Source organism: Petromyzon marinus, chromosome 33 (genome assembly GCF_048934315.1).
Source record: "Petromyzon marinus isolate PM22_M1 ecotype Great Lakes invasive population chromosome 33, UKy_Petmar_22M1.pri1.0, whole genome shotgun sequence".
NCBI classification, from domain to species: Eukaryota; Metazoa; Chordata; class Hyperoartia; order Petromyzontiformes; family Petromyzontidae; genus Petromyzon; species Petromyzon marinus.
Genome location: NC_133699.1, coordinates 6,340,892 through 6,367,580, shown reverse-complemented (window position 1 = coordinate 6,367,580; position 26,689 = coordinate 6,340,892). Strand labels below are relative to the sequence as shown.

Below are 26,689 nucleotides of genomic sequence, written 5' to 3'. Positions count from 1 at the left end.
AACGTCGTGAGAATATTATTGTGTTATTTTATTTTATCAATTTATTATTTTATTCTCATTCTACATGACTTTACCGAAAGAACCAAAGAAAATCTAAACAAATGTTTGTGAAAGTTATCCCATCATATCAGATGTTTATTAATGTCCTTCCTTTTGAGAAACCTAGACCATTATCGCTCACTAGGTGGGTTAGGATTGAAAACTAGCTACAGGCAGTCCCCGGATTATAGGGATGAAACTACAGTAATTAAAGAAAACGGTACGGGAGGCACAACTATTTCCGGCTATGGGATTTTATCTAGATTTGGGGGAAATTGTTGAGTTTCCGACATACGGAAAATTCAGGTTGCGGATCTTCCTCGGGAACCTAATGCTTCCGTAACCCGGGGATTGCCTGTAAGGAGGGAGCATCTGATATCAGTCTAAATCTCTAAGTCTCCAATGTGTCTGCTAAGGTGCGCGTGTGTGTGTATGCAGTGTGTCTCCGGCTCGTCTTCTTTCTTCCTTGAGTGTCCTTTGTGTAGTCCGAGCACTTCGGAGCTCTCTGTGTGTTCTTGATGCCACCCAGTTTGAAGACTGAGAGTCCTCGATGTCCACTGGGATGGCATTCTACTCTGGTGACCTACACATAGCACACATCATCACCATCACAATTATTCCACTGGCCAACAGGACACCACAGAAAACTGCCTGTCATTGAAACTACCTAGAGAAATGAATTGCACCGAAAATGGCTGATAACTCACGTGGTAACCACCTTCAAAATATAATTGTGGGCCGAGTAAGAGTGCGTACAACACTGTCAGACAACACTGTTTGACTTGGGGTAAATTCTCCAGTTTGAGGTTTTATGGTTTGTGAAAATACATCATGAGTACAACTTACCGCATATAGAAGAGGATGTAGGCCTGGTCTTGAAGCACTTCTGACTTGGCGACTGGCTCCACGTCAGCATCGTCCATTCTGAACCAGCTGCCATTGCTGACCTGAAGGAAAAAATACATGTACACTTAATTACGATCATTACCCAATTGCACCTGACTCATTTAAAAGCCAGCCATAGTGACAGATCATGAAAGTGGAATATTATATGGAAGTTAACACGTGTACTCATATGCTTCGTGTGTGTGTGTATGTATTATCATAGAGGGAAACAGTAGCGTAGCGGTTAGCACATTGCACTACGAACCCGGCAACCAGAGGTCAATTCCTGCTTACGACGTAACACCAGTGACGATTATCTCAACTGGTCGTGGGCCTCGTTCCCTCGGTCCACTCAGCCTCAAATGAACACATGGTGCAATATGTAAAAATTACCACTCAGGGGACAAAGGCGGCCGGGTGTAGTGCTGGCCACCCACCCCCGCGTGTGTCATTCTGGCTTTGACAGGTGCTCATGAACAGCACTTGCCCCAACAGTCGGGTAAGGCTATATGGGGGATATTTGTTTTTTTGTTTATCATGCAGAACATCACCTTGTTGTACGAGTAGTAGTGGCCGCTATTGGTGGTGGTCCCGTGGTGCACAATCACCGAGTAGAGTGAATAAAGTTGCGACTCTTGCACAACCTGACTAGACATGAATGGCCGTATGTCGAGTTTTTCAGGGAAGAGGAACTCCTACAAGGGATGAGGGAGGAGACAGTGATGGGCCAAGCATTAAAAGAGAGGAAAATAGGGAGCTGGCTAAGCAGGGGCAGAAGAAGGGAGCAAATTAACGTATTGGCGGTACACTGGTGCACCGTATATATAAAAAACTAAAATCACATTTTTCACGATGATATATTTTCCAGCGATTCCCAACCCATTTCAGGAAATTTTGTGGGGCTGCGTCAAAATAATTTATCGTGATCTCAAAGCAGTCGGAAGATGAGTGTCGGTTCACATTTTGATGTTCTACTGTTTTATGAGGACCGGTGTGTCATGCTGCACCGGTGTACCGCCAATACGTCCAAATGACAAAAAACGTTGAATACAAAATATATCTGAATATCAGTTTGCATTCTGTGCAGGAAGTAAAATTCACCCTGTCGATTTTGTGCCCAAACTCATCGTATCGCTTAATGGTGACGATAAGCACATTGGGCACCACGTGCAGGCTCACTCTCTTTGTTGATTTCCCCACGCGTGAGCACCTGTTCGCCAGACAATAGCAACGTTAGTTTACGGACGAGGTGCGTGTTTCATCACACACTGTATAAATGGGGATATACACGAACGTTTCAAGGTGCACGATGGAAGATTGCATACTCACATTCCACATCTGTATTCTGAAAGATTCTCGGTCTTTGTGAATTCATACAAAGCCTTCACCAGATCCAGGGATTTCTGTCAAAAGCCAAGAAGGCACAATCATGGAAAATTATTACTTTGAATAGAAATTCAGAAAATAATGAGCTAAGTGGCTCTCTGCAGTCAACTGGTTGTGGTACATAAATATAATGAATGACAAAAAAATCGACATCAGGCTGCAGCCTTCCCAATTCTTACGTTGATATTAAGAGAGATGTCAAGGCAAGAGTCCAACGTGTCTGAGATGCTGAAGCACTGCGTGCACTCAACTGTGAAAACACATAATATGAAAACATACAATATTACTGCTGCACATTGCATAATCATCAAAAGTATTCACACATTAACTGCCTAATATCATGAAAATGTTCAAATACCACCAACCCAGATGCGACTATAATTGTTATTTAAAAACATATTTGGTGAAAGCAGCAATGGCTACTAAATACATTTATTGTTGATACTGTGTTGGCAGTGGTGCCCTAACATAAATCACAGGTACTCAACACATTCGTCAATAGCACTGCCTTACAAGGAAAAATATGCAATTGGTGACATTTTAAGGAGTGATCTTTATTCATAGCACAGAAGCCAGAAACATAGGGTGGGCTACGAGTTGGATACTGCACTGTACACCACGTGGCCTGATGAGAAATTACATTTGGCGTACAGAAACCTTTGATAAACTCTTGCGTAATAAGCATGTGAAATCTATTTCCGTATTCGGCATCTTTTCTCACTTGTGTAGTCAATGATGATCGGGATGGTCTGCTAAAATTGTCACATGAATGATGACATAAACTAATTTGTATTCAATGTTAAAGTTTAAAATGTTGCTGGCAGATTGCATGTTGGGTAGCCTCGTCGCAGCGTGGTCAAAGAAATAAGCATTAGCACAATCCAGTTAATGATGTTCGTATATTGTATTATATTTTTATTATTTTATAGTTTCCCTTCTACGTGGTGACTTCACCGAAAGAACCAAGAATATGAATCCCTGCAGTCACGAAAGCTTTAAATCAAAAGATGTTCGTATAGTTGATGCAACCCCTTTTAACCTAGATAACTCCACAGGAATGGGAGTAGAGTGAATGATATAACTTGTAAACAATGAAAGAGAAACGGGAAAGGGAATGCATATTTTGTGCATGTGTGCTTATGTCCTTGTGTACGTGTTTTTTTTTACATCTACAGAGAATATAAGGTTGCATGCGAGAGCTTGCATAGCCCAGTATGGATTGTGAAATTGGGTGAAATCACTACTTAAAGGGTGAATGTTTCCAGAAGGGGCACAGGTACCTACCTCTCGATTTCAGGTACCCCCTGAAGATCTGGTGGATCAATGTTGGGGTCTCCATGTCAATATTCAGCCTGGAAAAACACGCAATGAAACACACAGACAGCTACTCCAGAGGCAATGTCTTTACGAGATGAACACTCGGGAGAGTTACATGTTTTTCCCTACTAGTATTAACTCGCTGAAGTGGCAATGTCTTAACTACCTCGCCAGCTATACAGGTCATGGGTTTGATCCCAATGCTGACGCCTGTAAATTTGCAGTTTGCATTCTCTCCCTGTGGTTGCGTGTATTTTTTTTTTATACGAGCCCACCGATTTTTCCCTCCATATTTAGAAACATGCATTTAGTGTATTTGTTAAATAATAATTAAAATAAAGTGAATACAAATATGAATAATAAAATATACAATTAAAAAAACAAAAAACCCACTAATGTAGACTGGTTCTTAATCGGAGTGAGCGTACTGCCAGTCTATAATGTAGACTGTAGCCTGGTTTTTAAGCTTGGTGAGCGTATTGGCAGTCAATAATGTAGACTGTAGCCTGGTTATCCTGAGAACATATTTTTTTCTGAACAATCCAGGCATCCATGTGCTGGTATTGTGCAACTATTTATGGAGTTTGCTGGGGCATGCAGTACTTACTGGCTTTGGTTGAAGAGGCAGGATTGGTGCAGCGTATCTATCACGTAACTCAGAAAGACATGCGCATCTTCCTGCCTGCCAAAACACAGGTCCTCGCCGATGTCTGTGTGGAAATGGACAGAGGTCACAGATGATGTGGTCACACAGTTGCTGGCACAGTATATAGCTTATGAAGTCCCTCATCAACTAAATTGGAAGATTTGTGGGTTAATCACAGAACTGGGTATGGCTGGCAGTGTTTAGAACGAGCATCAAGAGAGTAATGCAGGACCGGAAGAACATCCGATGCATTGGAGTTGTAAAATCAGTGCTGACCAAAACGAGTAATTTTCTGTTCGATATTGTATACAAAAACTGATTCAAACTGCCCTTTCAGGAGATCTTGAGATGACCGATGTTTCAACGTCAAAGACACTTGGGAATTGTGCTGGAACTTACTTTTGAAATTGAGAACTATGTCGATGGGATCGATGGCCATGCCCCGATTCATGAAGGTGTTGAAGACGTGTTTCTCCAACAGACACATCATGCAAAACTCAGTCTGTTTGCCTGTGAAGAGGGGCAGGGGTGACACACAGTGAAAATACAAACCAATCGCACAAATTGCCCAGCCGCGCACAGCCAGGTAATCTACACAACACTCGATTGTAGCTCGTCTCGAATGCAAAATATCTTGGGAGAACTCACAGGTCCATGAGTGATCGCTGTAAAGCAAAAAGTTTGCCAGCGGCGCCGTGTACGTGAGGCCCTGCAGGCTGGCATTCACGAAACACGTATTCCCGAGGTTGTTGAGCCCAGCACCCTCATGTAGATCCTCCTGCCACTTGAGAACTAAGTTGTCTGTCGCAGGTGTTGTGAATTCTAAAGATGGAATGCTGTCCTCATCTGCACACATGACATGATGGAAACACATCATTAACGTTCACAGCACTTTTATTATAACTCACAGCACTACTGAAGGGAATGGTTTACAAATTGGGTGTCTTAGCCTGTACCCGTGCTGGCATTTTTTTTGTGGTGCTGTTAGGTAGACACAATCCTCTTCACCAGCTGGCGAGATGCAAATGTATTAAATGTTTTTGAAGTGTTCAGCACTAGTAATCAGAATTGCCTGAAGAGCATCTTCAGCCTGTAAGTTTTACATCGACAGCAATGGCTAGACAACCACAGCAGCGTGACGAGATATCAAAGTGTACGTATGTGTGCACGTTGAACTTCTTTCACACCGTGCGTCGCCATCCATACTAATCGGAGGGACGGGGTCACGCCAGCAAACACTTACCTCCCGCATTAGGTTTGTGCAGCCCAGTCGTGCTGGACTCGGTCACAAAAGACACGGCGGATGGAACGGTGCTGTGTTGGATCTCCAGCCCCTTGTCATCTGCTGCTGACACCGCCGGGGGTGATGTGGATGCCTCATCCTTGACGACGATGCTGGAGATGGTGTCCGCTTCTGCCTGTTGAATACTCTTGGCCTCCTGCTACGGCAGCAGTAAAAGCAGCCTTAAGTCACGGACACGCATCGCCACTACACTGCAGCATTGCTCAAACTGCTAAGTGCGGATTCTTATTTCAAACAACATGGCAAGCCAATCTAATAATGGAGACTCTGCTTTTAGATACCAGGATCTATCTTTGTTTCCAAAGAAGTTGGACAAAAACATACTCTATGTCTAAATTCTCCTTAGTGATATTCTGAAGACGTTACATTAAAAAGATGCATGTGATATCACTTGAGCGCAAATACAGACCCATATGGACACACATTCCCATACGGGTATACATCCCTTCATACGCCCTCCCCATTCTTGCAGTGCGTGAAATTGGAAATCATGCATATTTTAAATACTCAAATGGCTTAATGTGCTATTCATGCAACGGTTAGCAATCTGGTGTTATCGTACGGAATTTGGTGCCACAATTTCCTGGCATGTCAGTAGAAATACATCCTTCCCACCTTTATTCACCCTGCAGTATAAATAGGGACACCACAGGTAGTCGATGGACAAGCCATGTGTGTTGTGGGGTCAGGTGTGGGTGCTCCCACATTTTCCAAGATGTTTGGTGGGTGTAGAAGGTGAGTTTCCTCTCGTGCAAACCCAACCGCGAGCAATCGTATGATCAAACAATTTCAAGGCTGCACCTTTACGTGTGGACTGGTCTTCTTTGCAAGTTTTGCAACGTAAACTTTAATTTTTTACCTTCATTTTATCAATACTGATCTATACTACAGGTTTTCTTCTTTTTAGATCGTGTAAATATATAAATGTTTCGTTAAACCGGCCACAATCCGACACAGCCAATTTGTAAGGTTTACCACTTAAACAGATCGTGCCAATTCGTTACGAGTACAGCACACCGGTGTGTTGGAGAGCCAAGCCACAACATTTACAATCCGAGTACGACGTTTCGCCAGTAATCTAACCCAAAAGAAAGGACAAAACGGTATTATGGATGATTTTGGTCACGAAAGCATACGTGATAATTGAATTTTGCCTAATCACCTACTGTGATTTATCCTCCCTCTTTGCTGCTCCTACAGCCTCCCTTACCTTAGTCAGATGATCTGCATTGCTTTCATCAGATGATGTCTCCTCCTCGTCCTTCCCCGCACCTCCGAGCAGCACGTTTGCCTAGGTACGGTGCGAAAGAAGTTCAACATGCATCACGAGTTTAAACTGGTGTTGCAGCTTTCAAAAGACTCGAAAGAGGGCTGCCTTTTTTATCCTCACTTTCTGACTCAAACTGTTGTTGAAGCTTTCAACAACGTGAGCCTGCTTTATGTCGGCTTTAGCATCACACTGTGGGAAGATTATATGACTTGGCTCAACGTAGTTTTTTTGGTAGTTAGTACGATTCTAGATTTAAAGCTTTCGTGACTGCTAGGATCCATACTCTTTGGTTCTATTGGGTAAAGTCACGTAGGTGAAAATAAAATAACAAAAATTCACGACGTTTCGGCCACAACACAAGCGGCCTTCACCTGATGAACACAAGCGGCCTTCACCTGATGAAGGCCGCTTGTGTTGTGGCCGAAACGTCGTGATTTTTTGTTATTTTATTTTCACCTACGTGACTTGACCCAATAGAACCAAAGAGTATAGTTAGTACGAGTTTATAATTAATGTAGTGCTTCAGGCTTACCCTGTCCATATATAGGTAAACCAAATCAACGTCTGAACTGATATTTTTCGTTCTCCAAATAACAAAGACATTGTTATTGAATGTTTCTAGTTATTAGCAGACTCTGTTAGATGTACCCAGTCACCCGCTGTGATTTATCCTCCCTCTTTGCTGCTCCTACAGCCTCCCTTACCTTAGTCAGATGATCTGCATTGCTTTCTTCAGATGATGATGTCTCCTCACCGTCCTTCCCCGCACCTCCGAGCAACACATTTGCCTAGGTACGGTGCAAAAGAAGTTCAACATGCATCACGACTTTAAACTGGTGTTGCAGCTTTCAAAAGACTCGAAAGGGGGCTGCCGTTTTTTTCCTCACTTTCTGACTCAAACTGTTGTTGAAGCTTTCAACAACGTGAGCCTGAAATTTTGATTTAAAGCTATCGTGACTGCAGTAACGATAAACTGCCAAATCGTTGCGCGTGGCGCCAACGGGTTTTTAAATAAATAAATAAATGGATAAAATTCACCGTTTTTAAATAAATTCATGCAAACCAACACACCTGAAGACGACCGTTTGTGTTATGGTCGAAACGTCGTGATAATTTTTATTGCTTTATATTTTTTATTATTTTGTTGTTTCCCTTCAACGTGACTTTACCGAAAGAACTAAGACCGTGAGCCTGCTTTATGTCGGCTTTAGCGTCATACTCTGTGGGAAGATTATCACTTGGCTCAGCGTAGTTTTTAGGTAGTTAGTACGACTTTTAAATTAATGTAGTGCTTCAGGCGTACCCTGTCCATATATATAGGTAAACCAAATGAACCTCTGAATTGATATTTTTCGTTCTCCAACTAACAAAGAAATTGTTATTGAATGTTTCTAGTTATTAGCAGACTCTGTTAGATGTACCCAGTCACCCGCTGTGATTTATCCTCCCTCTTTGTTGCTCCTACAGCCTCCCTTACCTTAGTCAGATGATCTGCATTGCTTTCATCAGATGATGTCTCCTCACCGTCCTTCCCCGCATCTCCGATCAGCACGTTTGCCTAGGTACGGTGCGAAAGATGTTCAACATGCATCACGACTTTAAACTGGTGTTGCAGCTTTCAAAAGACTCGAAAGAGGACTGCATCTTTTTTAATCTGATTAAACGAATCTGACTTCTGTCCATCAGATGATGATGATGTCTCCTCACTTTCAGTCTCAAACTGTTGTTGAGGCTTTCAACAACGTGAGCCTGCTTTATGTCGGCTTTAGCGTCACACTCTGTTGTAGTGCTTCAGGCGTACCCTGTCCATATATAGGTAAACCAAATGAACCTCTTAACTGCAATGTTTCGTTCTCCAAATAAAAACGAATTATTGAATGTTTCTAGTTATTAGCACAGACTCTGTTAGATGTGCCCAGTCACCCGCTGTGAGTCATCTCCCTCTCTGCAGCAGATCTTACTGCCCTTACCTTAGTCAGATCATTTTCCTTGTGTCCAACGATTGATGCCTCCTGACTCGTTGACGTTAAACTGGTGTTGCAGCTCTGAAAAACGCTCTCACTGGAACGGCTGCTCACCAGACTCGAAAGAGGGCTGCCCTTGCGAACCGTAGCAGGACTGCCCAGCGAGGTCCCAGCATAGGTGTCCTCATCATCAGAACTGCTTCGGCAACAGCAGCATAGCTTTTTGAAAAACTTTCTGAATAATTTCTTTACACCTTTCTTCATGGTGGCCATGCCACCAATGTGCCAGAGCACCGAAACTTTCCAAAAATTTTTATCACGAGAACGCCAGAGGGCAAGTGAAGACACCTCTGCTTCCCAAGAAATCCGAAGAGCCTGTAGGATGTGACGTCACACGCCGGACTGTAGTGACGTTACAATACGACACCTTATGAGGAGTGTCACTTGACGTCACGCGCCGGACTGCAGTGACGTTTCAATAAGACACCTTATGACAAGTGTCACATGACGTCACAGACTCCCGACTACACCGACGCCACACAACTGCATTTTTAATCTTAGTTCTTTCGGTAAAGTCACGTAGAAGGGAAACAATAAAATAATAAAAACATAAAACAATACAATTCTCACGACGTTTCCACTGCAACACAAGCAATCATCATCAGGTGTGAAAACCACAACAAGAAAATTTTATGATGATTGCTTGTGTTGCAGTGGAAACGTCGTGAGAATTTTATTGTTTTATATATATTTATTATTTTATTAATTTATTGTTTCCCTTCTACGTGACTTTACCGAAAGAACCAAGAATATTAATCCCTGCAGCCACGAAAGCTTTAAATCAAAATTTAACTGCATTTTCTTGTTGTGCTTTTCACACCTAATGCTGATTACTTGTGTTGCAGTCGAAACGTCGTGAGAATTTTATTGCTATATATTTTTATTATTTTATTGTTTCCCTTCTACGTGACTTTACCGAAAGAACCAAGAATATGAATCCCTGCATAGTCACGAAAGCTTTCAATCAAAATTTAACTGCATTTGTTGCTCAAATAGCTTTCCTTGGTGCTAATTAACAGAGCTATTGCTTGCCTGCATTAGAAGCGTAACATCACACACAGCCCACTGTATGCGTTAGGTTTCACTTAGCATTAAACACCAGAATCCACTCTAGCAAGAATTCCATCCTGGCATGGAGGACACCTTGCGTTACATTACAGGTTTCCCAAAATTCCACTTTTATTAATTTACTCCCAATTCAAATTGTTCTGCACTTGTGACATGCTAAGCAACTAACGCTGTCTGATTGGCAACACACCTGCTCAAGCTCTGGGATAACAGGTGTGTGTTGGGCATCAGTGCTTGTCAACTTTGCTCTAATTAGTGTATTTTCTAATATTCAATAACGTATTTAATTACTCATTGAGGTTTAATGAGCTCACCTGTCTCGATTTTTGTCCAATTGTTGCAGATACGAGTCACAACACTTGATTCATGTGCAGTGATATCAATGTGAATTAAAGTGCTCTGTTACCAATAAAGTACAATTTTGACTGGAGAAGATCAATGGGTGGGGTTTGGGAATCTGAGACGGTACAATCACGAATGTTAATCAAATCTACATATATGAGGGCTTAGCCTGCTTCACGTCGGCTTCAGTCGCACAATGTAATTTTTTCAAGTATTCAGCACGGGGTTTAAATTAATGCAGCGCTTCAGGTTGACCCTGCTGAAATGTAGCTGTTGTATATGTGGGTGTGTGAAAATTGATGACAAATAATTAAAATTAAATGAAATTCGAAATTTGCATAATTAATCAAAAATTATGTTAATTCGTGTAATTATGCGTATAACTATGCTAATTAGAGAGGTGATCGTATTAATTTATACGAGTGGTTGTGTTAATGATAGCCTTCATGATAATCAGGTCCCCGCCTCGTTGACGAGGTGGGGTTATCAATCAGGATAACGCAATCAATCGTGTGCAGTTACCCTAGTGTCAATTCGGCCTCGTTGTCTAACTTCGTATTATTGATCAGCATAATACAATGATTCTCGCTTTAACACTCCCCGAGTGTTCATATTTTAGGTCCCATGTTCACATCGTTCGCTTTAGTTTAATGAGTGTGGATTGGTGTGTTTATAGTTTTGGTTCCCGAGTTCATATCTCGTCGCAGGATACAGATCTTATGCAAAAACTTCAGGAAAGAATCACACGACCACTTCTGTATTAATCAATTTATTTTCTAATTAAACCTTAACTATAATATGTATGTGACTCTCAATCTCGGAACTTCAACACGGTATCCACACGGTATCAAGACCGTATCATCAACGACTGTACGATTTCACTTTGATAACACATGGACCCCCCATAAAGCGATTGCTGTTAGTGAGAGAGTCAGAACATGCAAATGCTATGCTACACAAAAGCTTATACATTATAATATGAACGATCATTATGCTTGAAATGGTCAGCACATTACCACAGGCGATTGATTAACATGCAACGGTATTCATATTAAAAGACAATCAAACAGTTATTATTTCCAAAGGCATAAATGTAACAACAGATCCACCGGACAGAATATAAGATTACCGAAATGGCTTAGTGTGAGGGTATGCGGCGGAACGTGTTATCTCACGGGAGATTAATTAATTAATTCGTGAATAAGATTGTATGATCAGAAAATCGGTTTAGCACGATTCCTCCCCGGGAGCGTAGCTCCGTGGCGAAGGTGCCAAGGCTAATTCGTATTGATGGATCGGTTGGTAACTTATGCGATTAGAAGTACAGTCCAAAACAAAATATTGAAGAGGGAAATTATGAATATACTTATAAATGACGGACTGTTATCACACGAACGATGCTTCCACAGCCAGATGGTTCACGGACTTGAGTGTTCGCTTCTGGTTAAGGACCTGTGTATGTTTGAGTGATATGAATTGTTTTGAATAGTCAGTGTTTGGAATTAATTCTTTGCGTTGCCATACGCTGAAGTTGGCATCGCTTGTAGGAGAAGTAGCCTCGCTCCCTTTAGAGCGGTGAGGTGTGTAGGAGTGCATCATACGAATCGCCGCCCTCCTCCACACAGCAGCCAGCCTCTGTCCACGGGGGAGAGTTGCTTGATCGCTCTCAGTTCCGCTCAGTGGACACCTCTCTCCACTGCTGGATGAACTGCGCGATCACGCTCGTGCTGGTTTGCTGAAGCAGTTTCTCTCCGCTGTTGGATGAGCTGCATCGGCACGCTCCCTCTCTCTGGGTGGAGAACTCGAACGTGCTCGTTGCTGGTTTGCTGAAAGCAGGTTTTTCTCCACTGCTGGATGACTCAAGTCGCACGTGCTCTTGCTCTGGTTTGCAGAAGCTCTTGCTTGGTGCGTCGGTCGCTCTGCAGCTGGACTCAATGTAGAATCAGCAATACTCTGTCTTTCAGCTCTTGGAAATCACACTAGGTGACGCCTCACTACCCTGCGAGTCTTGCCAACGTCAGTGGGTAGCGACGGGGCCACTTTGGCTTCTGCTCGCCGCCCCCTGCTCTGCAGCTCGCCGGCTGGCGACCTGTTGCTCTCGTTCCCGATTGGAACTGCTCCTGAGCCGACCCACTGGTCGAACTCCCCGCGTTCCGACCTCCTCCGAGTCGAACTCCCCGAGTTCCGACCCCCCTGGTCGAACTCTTCCGAGTTGCTCCTCCGAGTCGAACTGTCTCCCGAGAGTCGACCCCCCCCCCCCCGGTCGAACTCTGGTGAGTTGCTCCTCCGAGTCGAACTGTCTCCCGAGAGTCGACCCACTGGTCGAACTCTGGTGAGCCGACCCCCCCCCCCCGGGTCGAACTGAGGTTTCAATGCTCAGGATTCTCTTTTTATGCCCAAAAATCCCTTCACTCGGATCCTGCCCACAAGGCGGGGTTTCTTTCGATTTTTGCTGTGTCAGGATTTGTCCATATGTATCTGTGTCCGTGTGTGTGTCTGTACGTGTGTCAGTGTGTGTCCTTGTGCATCACCCACGGTATATTCCGTTGTCATACTCCTACCATAAAACCCACAAGTAAAACAATCAAATGTTATAAATTGTCTCGAAGGCGCCTCTCTGTCTGGGTGCACAACCTGGAGGGAGGGGCGATATTCCCTCCGACTTTCACCGACGCACAAAGAAATAGTTAAAAAGTTTTAAGTTAACATTTCATTTCATCTGAGTTCCATAGTTATGATTCTGTATTAATCCAAGGTCTGAGTCAGCTTCTCGTTGTGGTGTTTGACTCGTGTTTCCCCAAGCGTATACACACTCCTACCCCGCGCTGCAGGGATACAAAGACGGCCGGGATTTCCCTTTCTCTCCGACCCTGGGTTTAACATCGCCCTTTGCTTATGTTGCAGTTTTGCTGTGCGCTTGCATTTCTTTTCCTCTCTACTCTTACTTTAACCCTTCTTATTATTTGCGTATGGGTGGAGGCTAGAGCATTTATGTTGACTTAGGAAAACCTGATTGTTATAGGCTTCGGGTCAAGTCGTATAGAAATTATTAAAATATGTAAATACATTTCATATTAAATTAATAGACGGGTGATGGTTACATTGACGTAGCTTGTGGCAGGGTTCAATTGAAGTGGGTGTGAAGATCAATAACTTTAGCCTACCCTGTCGTTAAATTCCGACTTTAAGTTACTTTAATAGTAATGCAGAACCAATTAGCTTTTTTGACTTAACTAGATCTAGGCTAACGCAACCTCCCAGTGACCCTGGCTTTGTGTTTACGTCAGCCCCATTGCAATCCGCTGCGCTCTGCTCTCTATCTGCTCCCTCTGACCCTGGGAGGGCTCTGAACGTCAAAATCGTGTTAGTGGGTCAAGGTAAATATGACCTCCACATGCCATGCTGAGGCCTGGTTTGGTGTTTTTATTCATTATTAAAATTAAAAGAAACAATAGAAATATGTATCTATATGTATTGAAAAATTACGTGTTAATATTAAGATGGAAAGGGGGGCATATACAACATAGCTAACCCAATTCAATCTCCGATCAAAAATGTTTCGGGATTCAAAAACAAGATAAAAAACAAAACTTGTTATTAGCACAGACTATTATATGCCCCATACTTCAGGAGTATAGCTTAATCACGACCGTGCATGCGTATTACATTACATTTTGGATTCACAAGCATTGACTTAAGTCCGTGCGAAAGAGGCCTGTCTTTTTTCGTGATTTAATTCACGAACTTTTAAATTACTTTCCGCGAGCAACAACAACAACAACGCCATGGCCCGGTGTTTGTAGAACTCTCGCTACGGCGCGTTTCCCAGGGCGGTTCGATTCTGGGTGGACTCTCCAAAGCCTCTGTCGCCCGTGGTTGAGAGCCTGGAGCAAGGGGATTTGACGGCGGACCACAGCTTTGCGACTAGAGTGCACGGGCACGCAACAGAGTGGGGCGCCTTGAAAGGGGCTCCCGTGGTGGAGGGAGGTGTCAGTTTGGCTCTTGGCGGCTCGCTGCAGTCTCCTCCGCCGGGGGAACGAGCCAAGGGGGCCCCTTTGGAAGAAGACGGATTCGGGAGACGTGCCGTGCGGCCGGTCAAGTTCCAAGGAATATGCGATGGTGGCGGTGATGATGATGATGGGAGAAGTGGGCGGTGGTGATGAAGAAGATGGTGTCAATGTTCGTGGTCATGATGCTGACGGTGGTGGTGAGGACATTGATTTTGCCGACAAAATCATGAATGTTGCAGAGTTTGAAAGAAATCGCAGTGGTGAAGTTCGTGACGACGATGATGGTAGTGTTGGTGATGACGAGCTCAGCGACAATAGCCTTCATTCCGGCGAGTGCGACAACGTCAACAATGACCCTGACATTTTTTTCAACGACGACTTCAGCGTCTCTTCCATCGAAATGCGCAACTCGCCACCCGCCGACGCGCCAGCTCGATCCTTCTCCAAAGAACCCGAGGCAGAGTGCACCTCTGGGCACGGCTCCACCATCGCGTCGGGCAGCAGCGCAACACGACCAACGGGGACGGAGGAGACGAAGGCGGATCTCGGGCACGGGAGAGGGGCCTCTCGTGGAGATTTCAAAGGCCGTGCCCGCGGGCCCGTGACCCAAGAGCTCGCGCCGCCGAGTCGGTCGGGCCGGCAGGCGGCGAGGAACCGGGGGAGAGCAGCAGTTTATTGGAGCTCTCCTCCGCAGAGACCCCGAGGCTTGGCGAGGAGGCGGAGCAAGAAATCGCCGGGAGCGGTGAGAAAATGAATCGAATCTTTTGATAGACACGCCACACACGACTGGATGAGCGCCTCTCGGCGCCGCGCGGTGCGTGGGGGTTGTTTGACCATACTTCACCGCACTGGTCAGTGCGGGGTAACAGGTCCTTGCAGGGTGGGCTGGTAGGAACATTGGAATTTTGCGCAATTTTATGACATTGTTACGTAAAATTGTGCAAATTGAGAGCGTCTTCCCACTTTTTTGCCCTCAATCGTTGAGGGTTCTTCGGACATATTAACCTCTGTAGAGGAATGGAATGGTGAAATCCTTATTGACTGAAATCTGCTCATTTTGGAGCAATGTATCATAAAATTGTTAAGGGCTGGGCCGAAAAATGACAACAATTGCATTTAAAAAAAATGAGGATTTGTTTCCCGGTATACGGTAGTATGGGGCTTTAGACTCCGGATTATTAGCATTTCTGCTCGAAATCGAAACATGACCGGCTTATGGCCTTATACCTGTAAATTTGTGTTGAATATGTCATGACAAAACTGAGAGACAAGGCTTCGAGAGTCTTCGATAGTTCATTATTCCACTATGAAATACTATCTTGGATCACTAAACTACGATTGAGGTGGTGGTTGCATGTTGGATGGGGTTGGCGCAGTTGCGGCGCCTGCTGGGATTGGCTTTGGGTCGATGGCCTCTGCGATTTTGTCTCCGATTTTGTAAAGGGTTCCAGCAACAAATGCGGCCTCTGTTTCAGCAAGCAGCTTTTCAACGGTGGCATCCAAAAATCCGTCGGTGTCTTCGAAGTCGTTGTTGCTCATGGTGTTCATGTCTTGTACCGAGAAAAACTCATAGTGCCGAATCCACAAGTGTGAGCACATTGTTGTGAAAGGAACTAAGTATACAGAAAAAATCCATTTGTAAAATATACAACACGGGATATTTCCTCTGCCTTTTGCAATAAAATGCACAAAGTGGTCGTCCATTTTATCCAATTTTATTCACTAAATGTTCAAGGGGGCGTCCATTTTATTCAATGTTATTGGCTGAAAATGTACCAAAGCTGTCTATTTACTCGAAGAATATTTGGCTCGGTTCCATGTAGATTTATTTGTCACCAGGAAAATAAACAAAATTTGAGTCAATAAGAATAGAATAGCCAAATCGTGAGCTATTTCTGGTAGTCTGTACTTCGTATGCCTTTTGGAATGAAATGAACAAAGGAGTCGTCTATTTTATCCTATTTTATTCACTAAAATGCACTGAATTGAATTGAGCTTACTTTTGACATCAATTGAATTGCGTTTGCTATAGACGTAATTTTTTTTTTATTGAAATACATTTTAATTGAAATAAATTTTAAGATACAATGGCATGAAGAGGCTCAAATTTGCCCTTGAAATTAATACCCCTTAACATTTGGGTTTGATATTATTTTGTTTGATAATAATATCTGGATTTGTGCACACAATACAAAATAATGAACACGTCACATTTAATAGATGACAGCTCGGGTCTCTTCAAGCTCTCACGGACTCTTGTAGGAATATTTCGCCCTGTCAGCGCGGATGACGGGTGTTCCGCAAGCTGCTGGCAGGATGAATGTGGGAAGGGCTTGCACTGTGGAATTCGGGACTGAGAAAGGCGTCAGTGAATTTGCCACAGCCCCAAAAGCGAAGTTCGCAAGTGAGATAATGTGACTTCCAAATGTTGGGTGCAATAAGACATATCAAGTCTCTGCGCTGTCTTTTGCTGATTTGACACCCAACAGCACGAGATTTGACTTCGTTGAAGTATTGTGACACCCAACAGCACGAGATTTCACTTCTTATGAAAGGGAACGGACGGACGGACGCATTAATCTATTGCAGGCTGGTACACTCAGTTACAACTTCGTTCCTACCAGTAAAAGGTGGGCAGCATATACGTGGATGCATTGAAGTACAGAACGATTGTTTACGTAGCCCCGCAGCAGCCTATAGCACCTGTTTGTGCGTAGTAGTGGTCGCCCATACAAGCCCTATCCAGATTGAACCCTGCTTAGCTCCCTGATCTGATGGGATTGGACTCGTATTCTTCATCAGCTGCATTGACGATTGAACCTCGCCATCAATAGGTCATCCCTAACAGTTCATCATACTCATCCTCGAAATTATGTTTTTCCATAACGCTTGTTTACCCAATAATCAATTTTTTTCAGGCCAGTCCAACCACGTTTTTGCAGTCTGTGGGGGTGATGATTGCCATGATTCCAATCGCGGGTACTTTTTTTACGTCACAAATTTGGAGAAAAACGTCGGCACGCACAATGGCTTCATGCTTGCGAATGACGCCACGGGGATCTTGGATGCGAAGCAGACTGCGTGTTTAAAAATGCATTCTAATCTATTGTAGTTGATACTCCAGAGGTGTATAATTATCGGGACGTCCGCAGGAATCGAAACGTAAATCCTCTGCAACGTGGAGCGGACGCGGAATCGCCGCCGATTATCATCATGGCACACACACACACGCGATCATACGCTTTGATTTTTTTTTAGGGAAAGGGGTTGGTGGATCACGCCGATTTTTCCAGTCCTAAATCGGCTCGACTCCCGAGGATGCAAGGAGATGCCTGTGCAGATACAGAAAAAAACCCACACGTTATCCTCGTGTTACGCGTTGTTTTCTCCCAGTATTCCTTTCACGTGAAGCCAAACTTCATGCGATTTGCAAAACGTCCCAACGCACCAGAACCCTCCTGACAAGTAATCTCGAGACTGAATGTGACTTTCCTGCGTAATTAGCATTATTTGTCACGTGGCCATTAAATGTGGTGTATTTTTACGTTTTTAAAGTCCAAGTTGTGTCACTTCAGGTGAGCTACCAGCAGAGGGCAGTGTGCAGAAAAAGGATTTGAATCATGTACACGGAGCTTTGTGAGTAGCGTGTTTACCTCCCGCTTGGGTGGCTTTTCTCATGGTCCATGTGACACAAATATGGTCAAGAGCCACGGCCCATTGGAGGCGAACCTTACTGACAAAATTCCATCTTGCGTCTCTCGACCATACTAATAAAAAAGCACACTTGAGTCCATCAACCTATCTACCTTTTTGGATGAATGCTATCCACGCAGGAGCATCAGCAGCCATGATCAATTTACGACTTGATGAAGGCCTCCCCAAGCCATTACAGGTCCGCGAGCGATGTTCAATGTAACAACGCATAGAGCCACGTGCGCACGAGCCGATGTAATCGCTCCATCTGCGCGATTGAAGTTCTCTTTTGAGATGTTCCTCTTCTTTGGCTGTAACTCCTTAATTGATCTCGACCATCGGTAATTCAAATATTATTACTGCAATTACAAAGTGGAATGACCTTCCCGCAGGGAGCGCCCGTGGATGATCCGTGGACCGAGTGGGTGTGCGTGCAGATCGAGTCGGCCGTGGAACACGAGCTGGTGGAGGAAGGAGGTCACGTCCCAGACCCAATCTTCATGCTCTAGGCCAGTGTTTTTCTCTAATTTTCAGAGGGGGGGGGGGGGGGCTACTTTCGCCAATAACACATCAGTGTGATGGTCGCCACGTATTTAAAATTATTGTGATTTGACAGCACGATGAACATTTTTCAAATTTGTATTGTCGGGGGCTGCCCGTTAGGGGCCACACTAAAGGCCATCAGGGGCCACCAGTGGCCCGCGGGACTTGCAATGAAGAACACTGCTCTAGGCAATCATCGGCACCCTCACCGGTTGCATTCAATAATCGATTATTACGAGGGCTTCTGCACACCGGTATGATTATTTGACCATACTTCACCATTCCGATCAGTGTGGTTTGCAGGCATGGACCAAACGTGGCGATCATAAAAGTGCAGTAGAACAGTGGATTTTCCTGCATGTAGCCCCAAAGCCTTTAACAAGCTGGTATGACCACCTATTTATCACTATCCAGCTCAAGTCTGCTTGGCTTCCGAGATCGGGTACATTCCGGGTGATTGTCACAGGTGGCATTAATATACATGGTAGATATTTAATTACATTACTGCAAGGTAGACCTTATAAATGCCACATGAGCAGACGGCCATAGTAGGCATACAATAATACGCGAGGTTTTTTACGTAAGTTTTTTCTGTAAACGTAATGACGATCTGTACAAAATCGGAAAGCGTCTTATAATGTCATGTACGTTGATGTGCTCAATTAAAAGCACACCAGGGTACAATATATGTACAGTACAACGATGGACTGCAGATTTGGGGCCTGCAATCGAATGAAGTTTCAAACCAGTATTTTTTTTTATTTTCGCGAACGGCATCTGCAGCATCTGGTTTAAGTACGGCAGCGCTGACGACAATTTCACACATGAGTGGCCACTCTTATCCTTGGTTAGTTTATAACATGGAACACACAAGCCCGAATGACTGCCACCAGAAATGTGCGACCTTGTAAAGTGAGCGGTATATTACAACACAACATCGCGATAGCATGTGCAAAAAAAATACATACTGTTTATACGTATATCACAGCGGAATTGCTTTTTCTCAGGCCAAGCAAATGTGTGGAAGCAGACAAGCGAGCGAATGAATATAGCAGGCGTTACTAAAAAGATCTCCAAAATTCTAAACAAACACAAGTTCCTGGTCCGGTTCAATACAGTACGCAAATTTCGTGATCTGATCCCATCCGTGAACGATGTCATTCCTGACTTACAGTACCCCGGGGTTTACAAATTGAGCTGCACTTGTGATGATTGCTATATCGGGGAGACGACACGACATGTCTCTGACCGAATTCGCGAGCACAAATCAGATTTGAAACACGGCAGAACGAATGATTCTGCCGTAGCTGACCACTGTTACAATGCTGTTGGTGATCACGATATAGTTTTCTCCGATACCAAGGTCCTTTGTAAACCCACGGGTTTTCATCAGAGATTTATCCACGAGGCAATTCAGATTTACAAACACAGACACAATTTCAACCGAGAAGATGGTTTCAAATTAAGCAACCATTGGAAAGATCTTCCTTGGTTCTTTTGGTAAAGTCACGTAGAATGAGAATAAAATAATAAATTGATAAAATAACACAATAATATAATAATATTCTCTCTCTTTGTGAGAATATTATTGTGTTATTTTATTTAATCAATTTATTATTTTATTCTCATTCTACGTGACTTTACCGAAAGAACCAAAGAAGATGAATCATTGCAGTCACGAAAGCTTTAAATCGAAACATTGGAAAGATGTTCTAAATCATACCAAACATTAAACTAATTTTCAATGGTATTTATCCAAATAGTGATATACCGAACTTTCACAGAAGCTTATTTCACTTCACACCTACATTTGTAAACTCCCCCCCCCCCCGTGCCGGTCCTCTACGTTCCACTTCACACCCCCTCCCCCCCTCCGTGCCGGTCCTCTTGTGCTTTACGGTCATTTTATGCTAATTCCTTTGTCAAAGCGTTTGGTTTCCTCCCACACAGCTTAAAAGGACGCGACCTGGGCTGGACTGTCTTCGCTCCAACGCTGTCCTCGTGACAGTACGGTCCCCTTCACCTAATGAAGGCCACTTGTGTTGTGGCCGAAACATCGTGATTTTTGTTATTTTATTTTTTTACCTACGTGACTTTACCCAATAGAACCAAAGAGTACAGCTTTATCCTATTAGTGGTTTTATGCCGCGCGAGTATCCCGCTAACTACTAGTGTCTGTGCGAGTCAGCAGGCCCTCCAAACCTATTCCTCGAGGAGTCCAGATTCAGCTTATCCTGCATATAGCTCCGTTTTCTACCCTCTATTCAATAGCCCAAACTTACCTCTCCTCTACTTACGATTCCTTCCACTCTGCTGCGCTGAACGCTGTAGAAAGGCGATACTGTGAGTCGTCTCCGGAGAGGGTTGAGTCTAGCTGCGCTGGGCTCGTCGCACGGAGATAGATAAGTCACTGCGTGTGAAGAGATAGACGAGTCAATGTGTGTGAGGGAGATAGAGAGAGAACCACTGTGTGTGCGGGGAGTGAAGAAGAGACTGTGTGGGGAGACAAGGAGTATGAGCGGACGGTGCTGAGGGGAATTCGAGTGTTTGAGTTGGCGGAGCGCGGAGAGGAGAAATTATAGTGTGTGTGTGTGTGAAATTATATATAGTGTGTGTGTGAAATGAGATATATAGTGTGTGTGTGTAATGAGATATATATAGTGTGTGTGTGTGTAATGAGATATATATAGTGTGTGTGTGTAATGATATATATAGTGTGTGTGTGTAATGATATATATAGTGTGTGTGTAATGAAATATATATAGTGTGTGTGTGTAATGAAATATATATAGTGTGTGTGTGTGTGTAATGAAATATATATAGTGTGTGTGTGTGTGTGTAATGAAATATATATAGTGTGTGTGTGTAATGAAATATATATAGTGTGTGTGTGTAATGAAATATATAGTGTGTGTGTGTGTAATGAAATATATATATAGTGTGTGTGTGTGTAATGAAATATATATAGTGTGTGTGTGTGTGTAATGAAATATATATATAGTGTGTGTGTGTAATGAAATATATATAGTGTGTGTGTAATGAAATATATATATAGTGTGTGTGTGTAATGAAATATATATATAGTGTGTGTGTGTGTGTAATGAAATATATATAGTGTGTGTGTGTGTGTAATGAAATATATATAGTGTGTGTGTGTGTAATGAAATATATATAGTGTGTGTGTGTAATGAAATATATATATAGTGTGTGTGTGTGTAATGAAATATATATATAGTGTGTGTGTGTGTGTAATGAAATATATATATATAGTGTGTGTGTGTGTGTAATGAAATATATATATAGTGTGTGTGTGTGTGTAATGAAATATATATAGTGTGTGTGTGTAATGAAAATATATATATAGTGTGTGTGTGTAATGAAATATATATATAGTGTGTGTGTGTAATGAAATATATATAGTGTGTGTGTAATGAAATATATATATAGTGTGTGTGTAATGAAATATATATATATAGTGTGTGTAATGAAATATATATATAGTGTGTGTGTGTGTAATGAAATATATATAGTGTGTGTGTGTGTAATGAAATATATATATATAGTGTGTGTGTGTGTAATGAAATATATATATAGTGTGTGTGTGTGTAATGAAATATATATATATATATAGTGTGTGTGTGTGTGTAATGAAATATATATAGTGTGTGTGTGTAATGAAATATATATAGTGTGTGTGTGTAATGAAATATATATATAGTGTGTGTGTGTGTAATGAAATATATATATAGTGTGTGTGTGTGTAATGAAATATATATATAGTGTGTGTGTGTAATGAAATATATATAGTGTGTGTGTGTGTGTAATGAAATATATATAGTGTGTGTGTAATGAAATATATATATAGTCTGTGTGTGTGTAATGAAATATATATATAGTGTGTGTGTGTGTAATGAAAGATATATATTGTGTGTGTGTGTAATGATATATATTGTGTGTGTGTGTAATGATATATATATTGTGTGTGTGTGTAATGATATATATTGTGTGTGTGTGTGTAATGATATATATATTGTGTGTGTGTGTGTAATGATATATATATTGTGTGTGTGTGTAATGATATATATATTGTGTGTGTGTGTAATGATATATATATTGTGTGTGTGTGTAATGATATATATTGTGTGTGTGTAATGATATATATAGTGTGTGTGTGTAATGATATATAGTGTGTGTGTGTGTAATGATATATAGTGTGTGTGTGTGTAATGATATATATATAGTGTGTGTGTGTGTGTAATGATATATATAGTGTGTGTGTGTGTGTAATGATATATATAGTGTGTGTGTGTAATGATATATATAGTGTGTGTGTGTAATGATATATATAGTGTGTGTGTGTAATGATATATAGTGTGTGTGTGTGTAATGATATATAGTGTGTGTGTGTGTAATGATATATATAGTGTGTGTAAAATGATATATATAGTGTGTGTAATGATATATATAGTGTGTGTAATGATATATATAGTGTGTGTGTGTGTGTAATGATAGATATATAGTGTGTGTGTGTAATGATAGATATATAGTGTGTGTGTGTGTAATGATAGATATATAGTGTGTGTGTGTGTAATGATAGATATATATAGTGTGTGTGTGTGTGTGTAATGATAGATATATATTGTGTGTAATGATAGATATATATATAGTGTGTGTGTGTGTGTAATGATAGATATATATAGTGTGTGTGTGTGTAATGATAGATATATATAGTGTGTGTGTGTGTAATGATAGATATATATAGTGTGTGTGTGTGTAATGATAGATATATATAGTGTGTGTGTGTGTGTAATGATAGATATATATAGTGTGTGTGTGTGTGTAATGATAGATATATATATATAGTGTGTGTGTGTGTAATGATAGATATATATAGTGTGTGTGTGTAATGATAGATATATATAGTGTGTGTGTGTGTGTAATGATATATATATAGTGTGTGTGTGTGTAAAGATATATATATAGTGTGTGTGTAATGATATATATAGTGTGTGTGTGTAATGATATATAGTGTGTGTGTGTAATGATATATATATAGTGTGTGTGTGTGTAATGATATATATATAGTGTGTGTGTGTAATGATATATATATAGTGTGTGTGTGTGTAATGATATATATATAGTGTGTGTGTAATGATATATATAGTGTGTGTGTAATGATATATATATAGTGTGTGTGTAATGATATATATATAGTGTGTGTGTGTAATGATATATATAGTGTGTGTGTGTAATGATATATATATTGTGTGTGTGTGTGTAATGATATATATATTGTGTGTGTGTGTGTAATGATATATATTGTGTGTGTGTGTAATGATATATATATTGTGTGTGTGTGTGTGTAATGATATATATTGTGTGTGTGTGTGTGTAATGATATATATATTGTGTGTGTGTGTGTAATGATATATATTGTGTGTGTGTAATGATATATATTGTGTGTGTGTAATGATATATATAGTGTGTGTGTGTGATGATATATATATATTGTGTGTGTGTAATGATATATATATTGTGTGTGTGTGTAATGATATATATTGTGTGTGTGTGTAATGATATATATAGTGTGTGTGTGTGTAATGATATATATAGTGTGTGTGTGTAATGATATATATATAGTGTGTGTGTGTGTGTAATGATATATATAGTGTGTGTGTGTGTAATGATATATATATAGTGTGTGTGTGTGTGTAATGATATATATATAGTGTGTGTGTGTAATGATATATATATAGTGTGTGTGTGTGTAATGATATATATATAGTGTGTGTGTGTGTGTAATGATATATATATAGTGTGTGTGTGTGTGTAATGATATATATAGTGTGTGTGTGTGTGTAATGATATATATAGTGTGTGTGTGTAATGATATATATAGTGTGTGTGTGTGTAATGATATATATAGTGTGTGTGTGTAATGATATATATAGTGTGTGTGTGTAATGATATATATAGTGTGTGTGTAATGATATATATAGTGTGTGTGTGTAATGATACATATAGTGTGTGTGTGTGGAATGATATATATAGTGTGTGTGTGTGTGTGTGGAATGATATATATTGTGTGTGTGTGTGGAATGATATATATAGTGTGTGTGTGTGTGTGGAATGATATATATAGTGTGTGTGTGTGGAATGATATATATAGTGTGTGTGTGTGTGTGGAATGATATATATTGTGTGTGTGTGTGTGGAGGCTGGAGGCCTCCACACACACACACAGGAGGCGGGAATGACGTCAGGGCCGGTGCTGGGCTCGGGAGGCCACGATGGTGGTGTGAGGCCATGGCACTCTGTGACCCCGGCTGGACACGTGACTGGACCCCAGTGGGGGCCGGGGGCCTAGGGGGCACCTTGGAGGGCACGTGGACAGCAGGGGGGCTTCGAGAGGGTTCTCGAAGGGAGGTGTGGCCGGGGCGGGGCCCGGGCACGCCGAGGCCCATATAAGCAGCCGCCTCACGAGGTTCGAGGCTGCCCGTATCAAGAACGAAGATGCATCGTGAAGATGCCAAGAAGAGTCAAGCATCCAGTCAGTGGACCTGGCAGTAGCCCACCTGGCTGGGTCACGCTAGAGTATTTGAGAAGTATGTGTTAGCTAGAGTAGGTCGGTGGTCACCACCTTATGTGCAGTGTTATATTACTTACCGTTCTAATAAATCAGCGTTGCCTCCCAAGGAGTCGTGTGTGCACCTAATTCGAACCCACTACAAATATATAAGGTAGTACTGTATTTAAAGTCACGTGTCAATCCACTGCTGGATGAGGGTCTCCACACTGCGGGCCGTGAGGTTATTGACCATACTTCACCACGCTAGTCAAGGTGGCGTTGCATAGATGAGTGCAAAGAAAGTACAATTGATTTTGCTGCACTGCCCTCTGCTGCCCACAACAGCAGCCTGGAAAGAGCCAACACTAACAAACATAATACTGTAAAAATATTTTAAAATCACCCCATCACAGAGATGAAAAAAAAACATGACTACATATCACTGTGACCTGTTATATTTACTGTGAATCATCAAATAATAAATTGTTTAAATCCACGCCTATACAGGCCACCATACTTCAATAGTGATTACCGTTGGTAGGGCTATTTTAATACACACAATGGACAGGAAGGACAAGATCAAAGGGCTCTCATAATCCACATGCAGAGTGTACGTTGCCTCATTAATCCCCACACCCCCACTTTGCGCAAGAGCGTAGAAGTGTGGTTACCACATCTACGCCTCTATAAGGAAACAGGTGGACTTCACAAATTTGGTTGTCGCCTGATGAAGCTGGTTGTAATTACTGGCGAAACATCGTACTCAGATTGTCAATGTTGTGGCTTCGCTCTCCATCACACCGATGTGCTGTACTAGTGACCAATTTACATGTTCTGTTTACGTGACAACCCTTACTAGTTGGCTGTGTCGGGTGGTGGCGGGTTTTAACGACACATTTATATATTTAAGCGAACTAACCCAAAATACCTCTATTATGGATGTAATTTATCTTGCATTTTAATTCCATGAGCAAAGTTGCAAATTAAGCAAATATTGTCGAGACGATCATTGGTTGAACTTTGATCAAGTGAGCTGTTCTAATTGTGCACATTTCCATCAATGTTGCTTCTAATATTTGGTTATCTGTAATATTTGGTTAGAGGTTATATAAGAGATGGCCTGCCCGCATGTTTGGTGGACAATGGGTGCATGCGGAGATGGTGTGGACTTCGTCTTCATCGGCGGCAGCCCCTTGGGGTTCGAGGATGACACCCATCAGATCTTGAGGTGGCTGAGGAGTCCAATTCACGATCTGCAGATCTTTGAGCTTTGGGGTCACGTGGTCCCAGATAGAAGTGGGAGCCACAATGCTGGGTTAGCTTCCTTTTCTGTTGTTATTTGGCAGCGATTCGGCATCAAGACGTTGGGTCTCAGTGGGCCGTCGCCTGGTGGATGCAGCAGCGCCACCCAAGGTGGGCGGCAGCCTACTCCGTCGAATCTCGAAGCCTGATGTTTCTGTACTTCAGGGAGGACTTTAGGGTGTCCTTGAACTGCTTACTTTGTCCTCCCCTCGTCCGCTGCCCATTAGAGAGCTGGGAGAAAAGGATCTGGTGGGGAAGGCAGTTCTCAGGTACGCGGAAGCAGTGGCCAGTCC

At 42.2% G+C, this 26,689-nt stretch overlaps 1 protein-coding gene across 1 annotated transcript; it reads right to left on the bottom strand.

The window, feature by feature from the left end:
- Positions 1–609: 609 nt before the first annotated feature.
- Positions 610–6,441, bottom strand: LOC142929667 (ubiquitin carboxyl-terminal hydrolase 36-like). The gene is made up of 12 exons (XM_076071372.1): positions 6,436–6,441; positions 5,517–5,715; positions 4,922–5,119; positions 4,673–4,783; positions 4,235–4,337; positions 3,595–3,662; positions 2,490–2,560; positions 2,254–2,327; positions 2,026–2,134; positions 1,476–1,619; positions 886–986; positions 610–622 (listed from the first exon to the last, which is right to left on the bottom strand). The coding sequence occupies exons 1-12, from the start codon at positions 6,439–6,441 to the stop codon at positions 610–612; spliced, it is 1,197 nt and encodes a 398-aa protein (XP_075927487.1).
- Between the last annotated feature and the right edge of the window lie 20,248 nt (positions 6,442–26,689).

Excerpts from the sequence above, each read along its gene's own strand:
- LOC142929667 (XM_076071372.1), bottom strand. Across the intron at positions 5,120-5,516 it reads GCACAAACCTAATGCGGGAG|ATGAGGACAGCATTCCATCT; the intron begins GTAAGTGTTTGC and ends TCATGTGTGCAG. Across the intron at positions 4,338-4,672 it reads CATAGTTCTCAATTTCAAAA|ACATCGGCGAGGACCTGTGT; the intron begins GTAAGTTCCAGC and ends ATTTCCACACAG.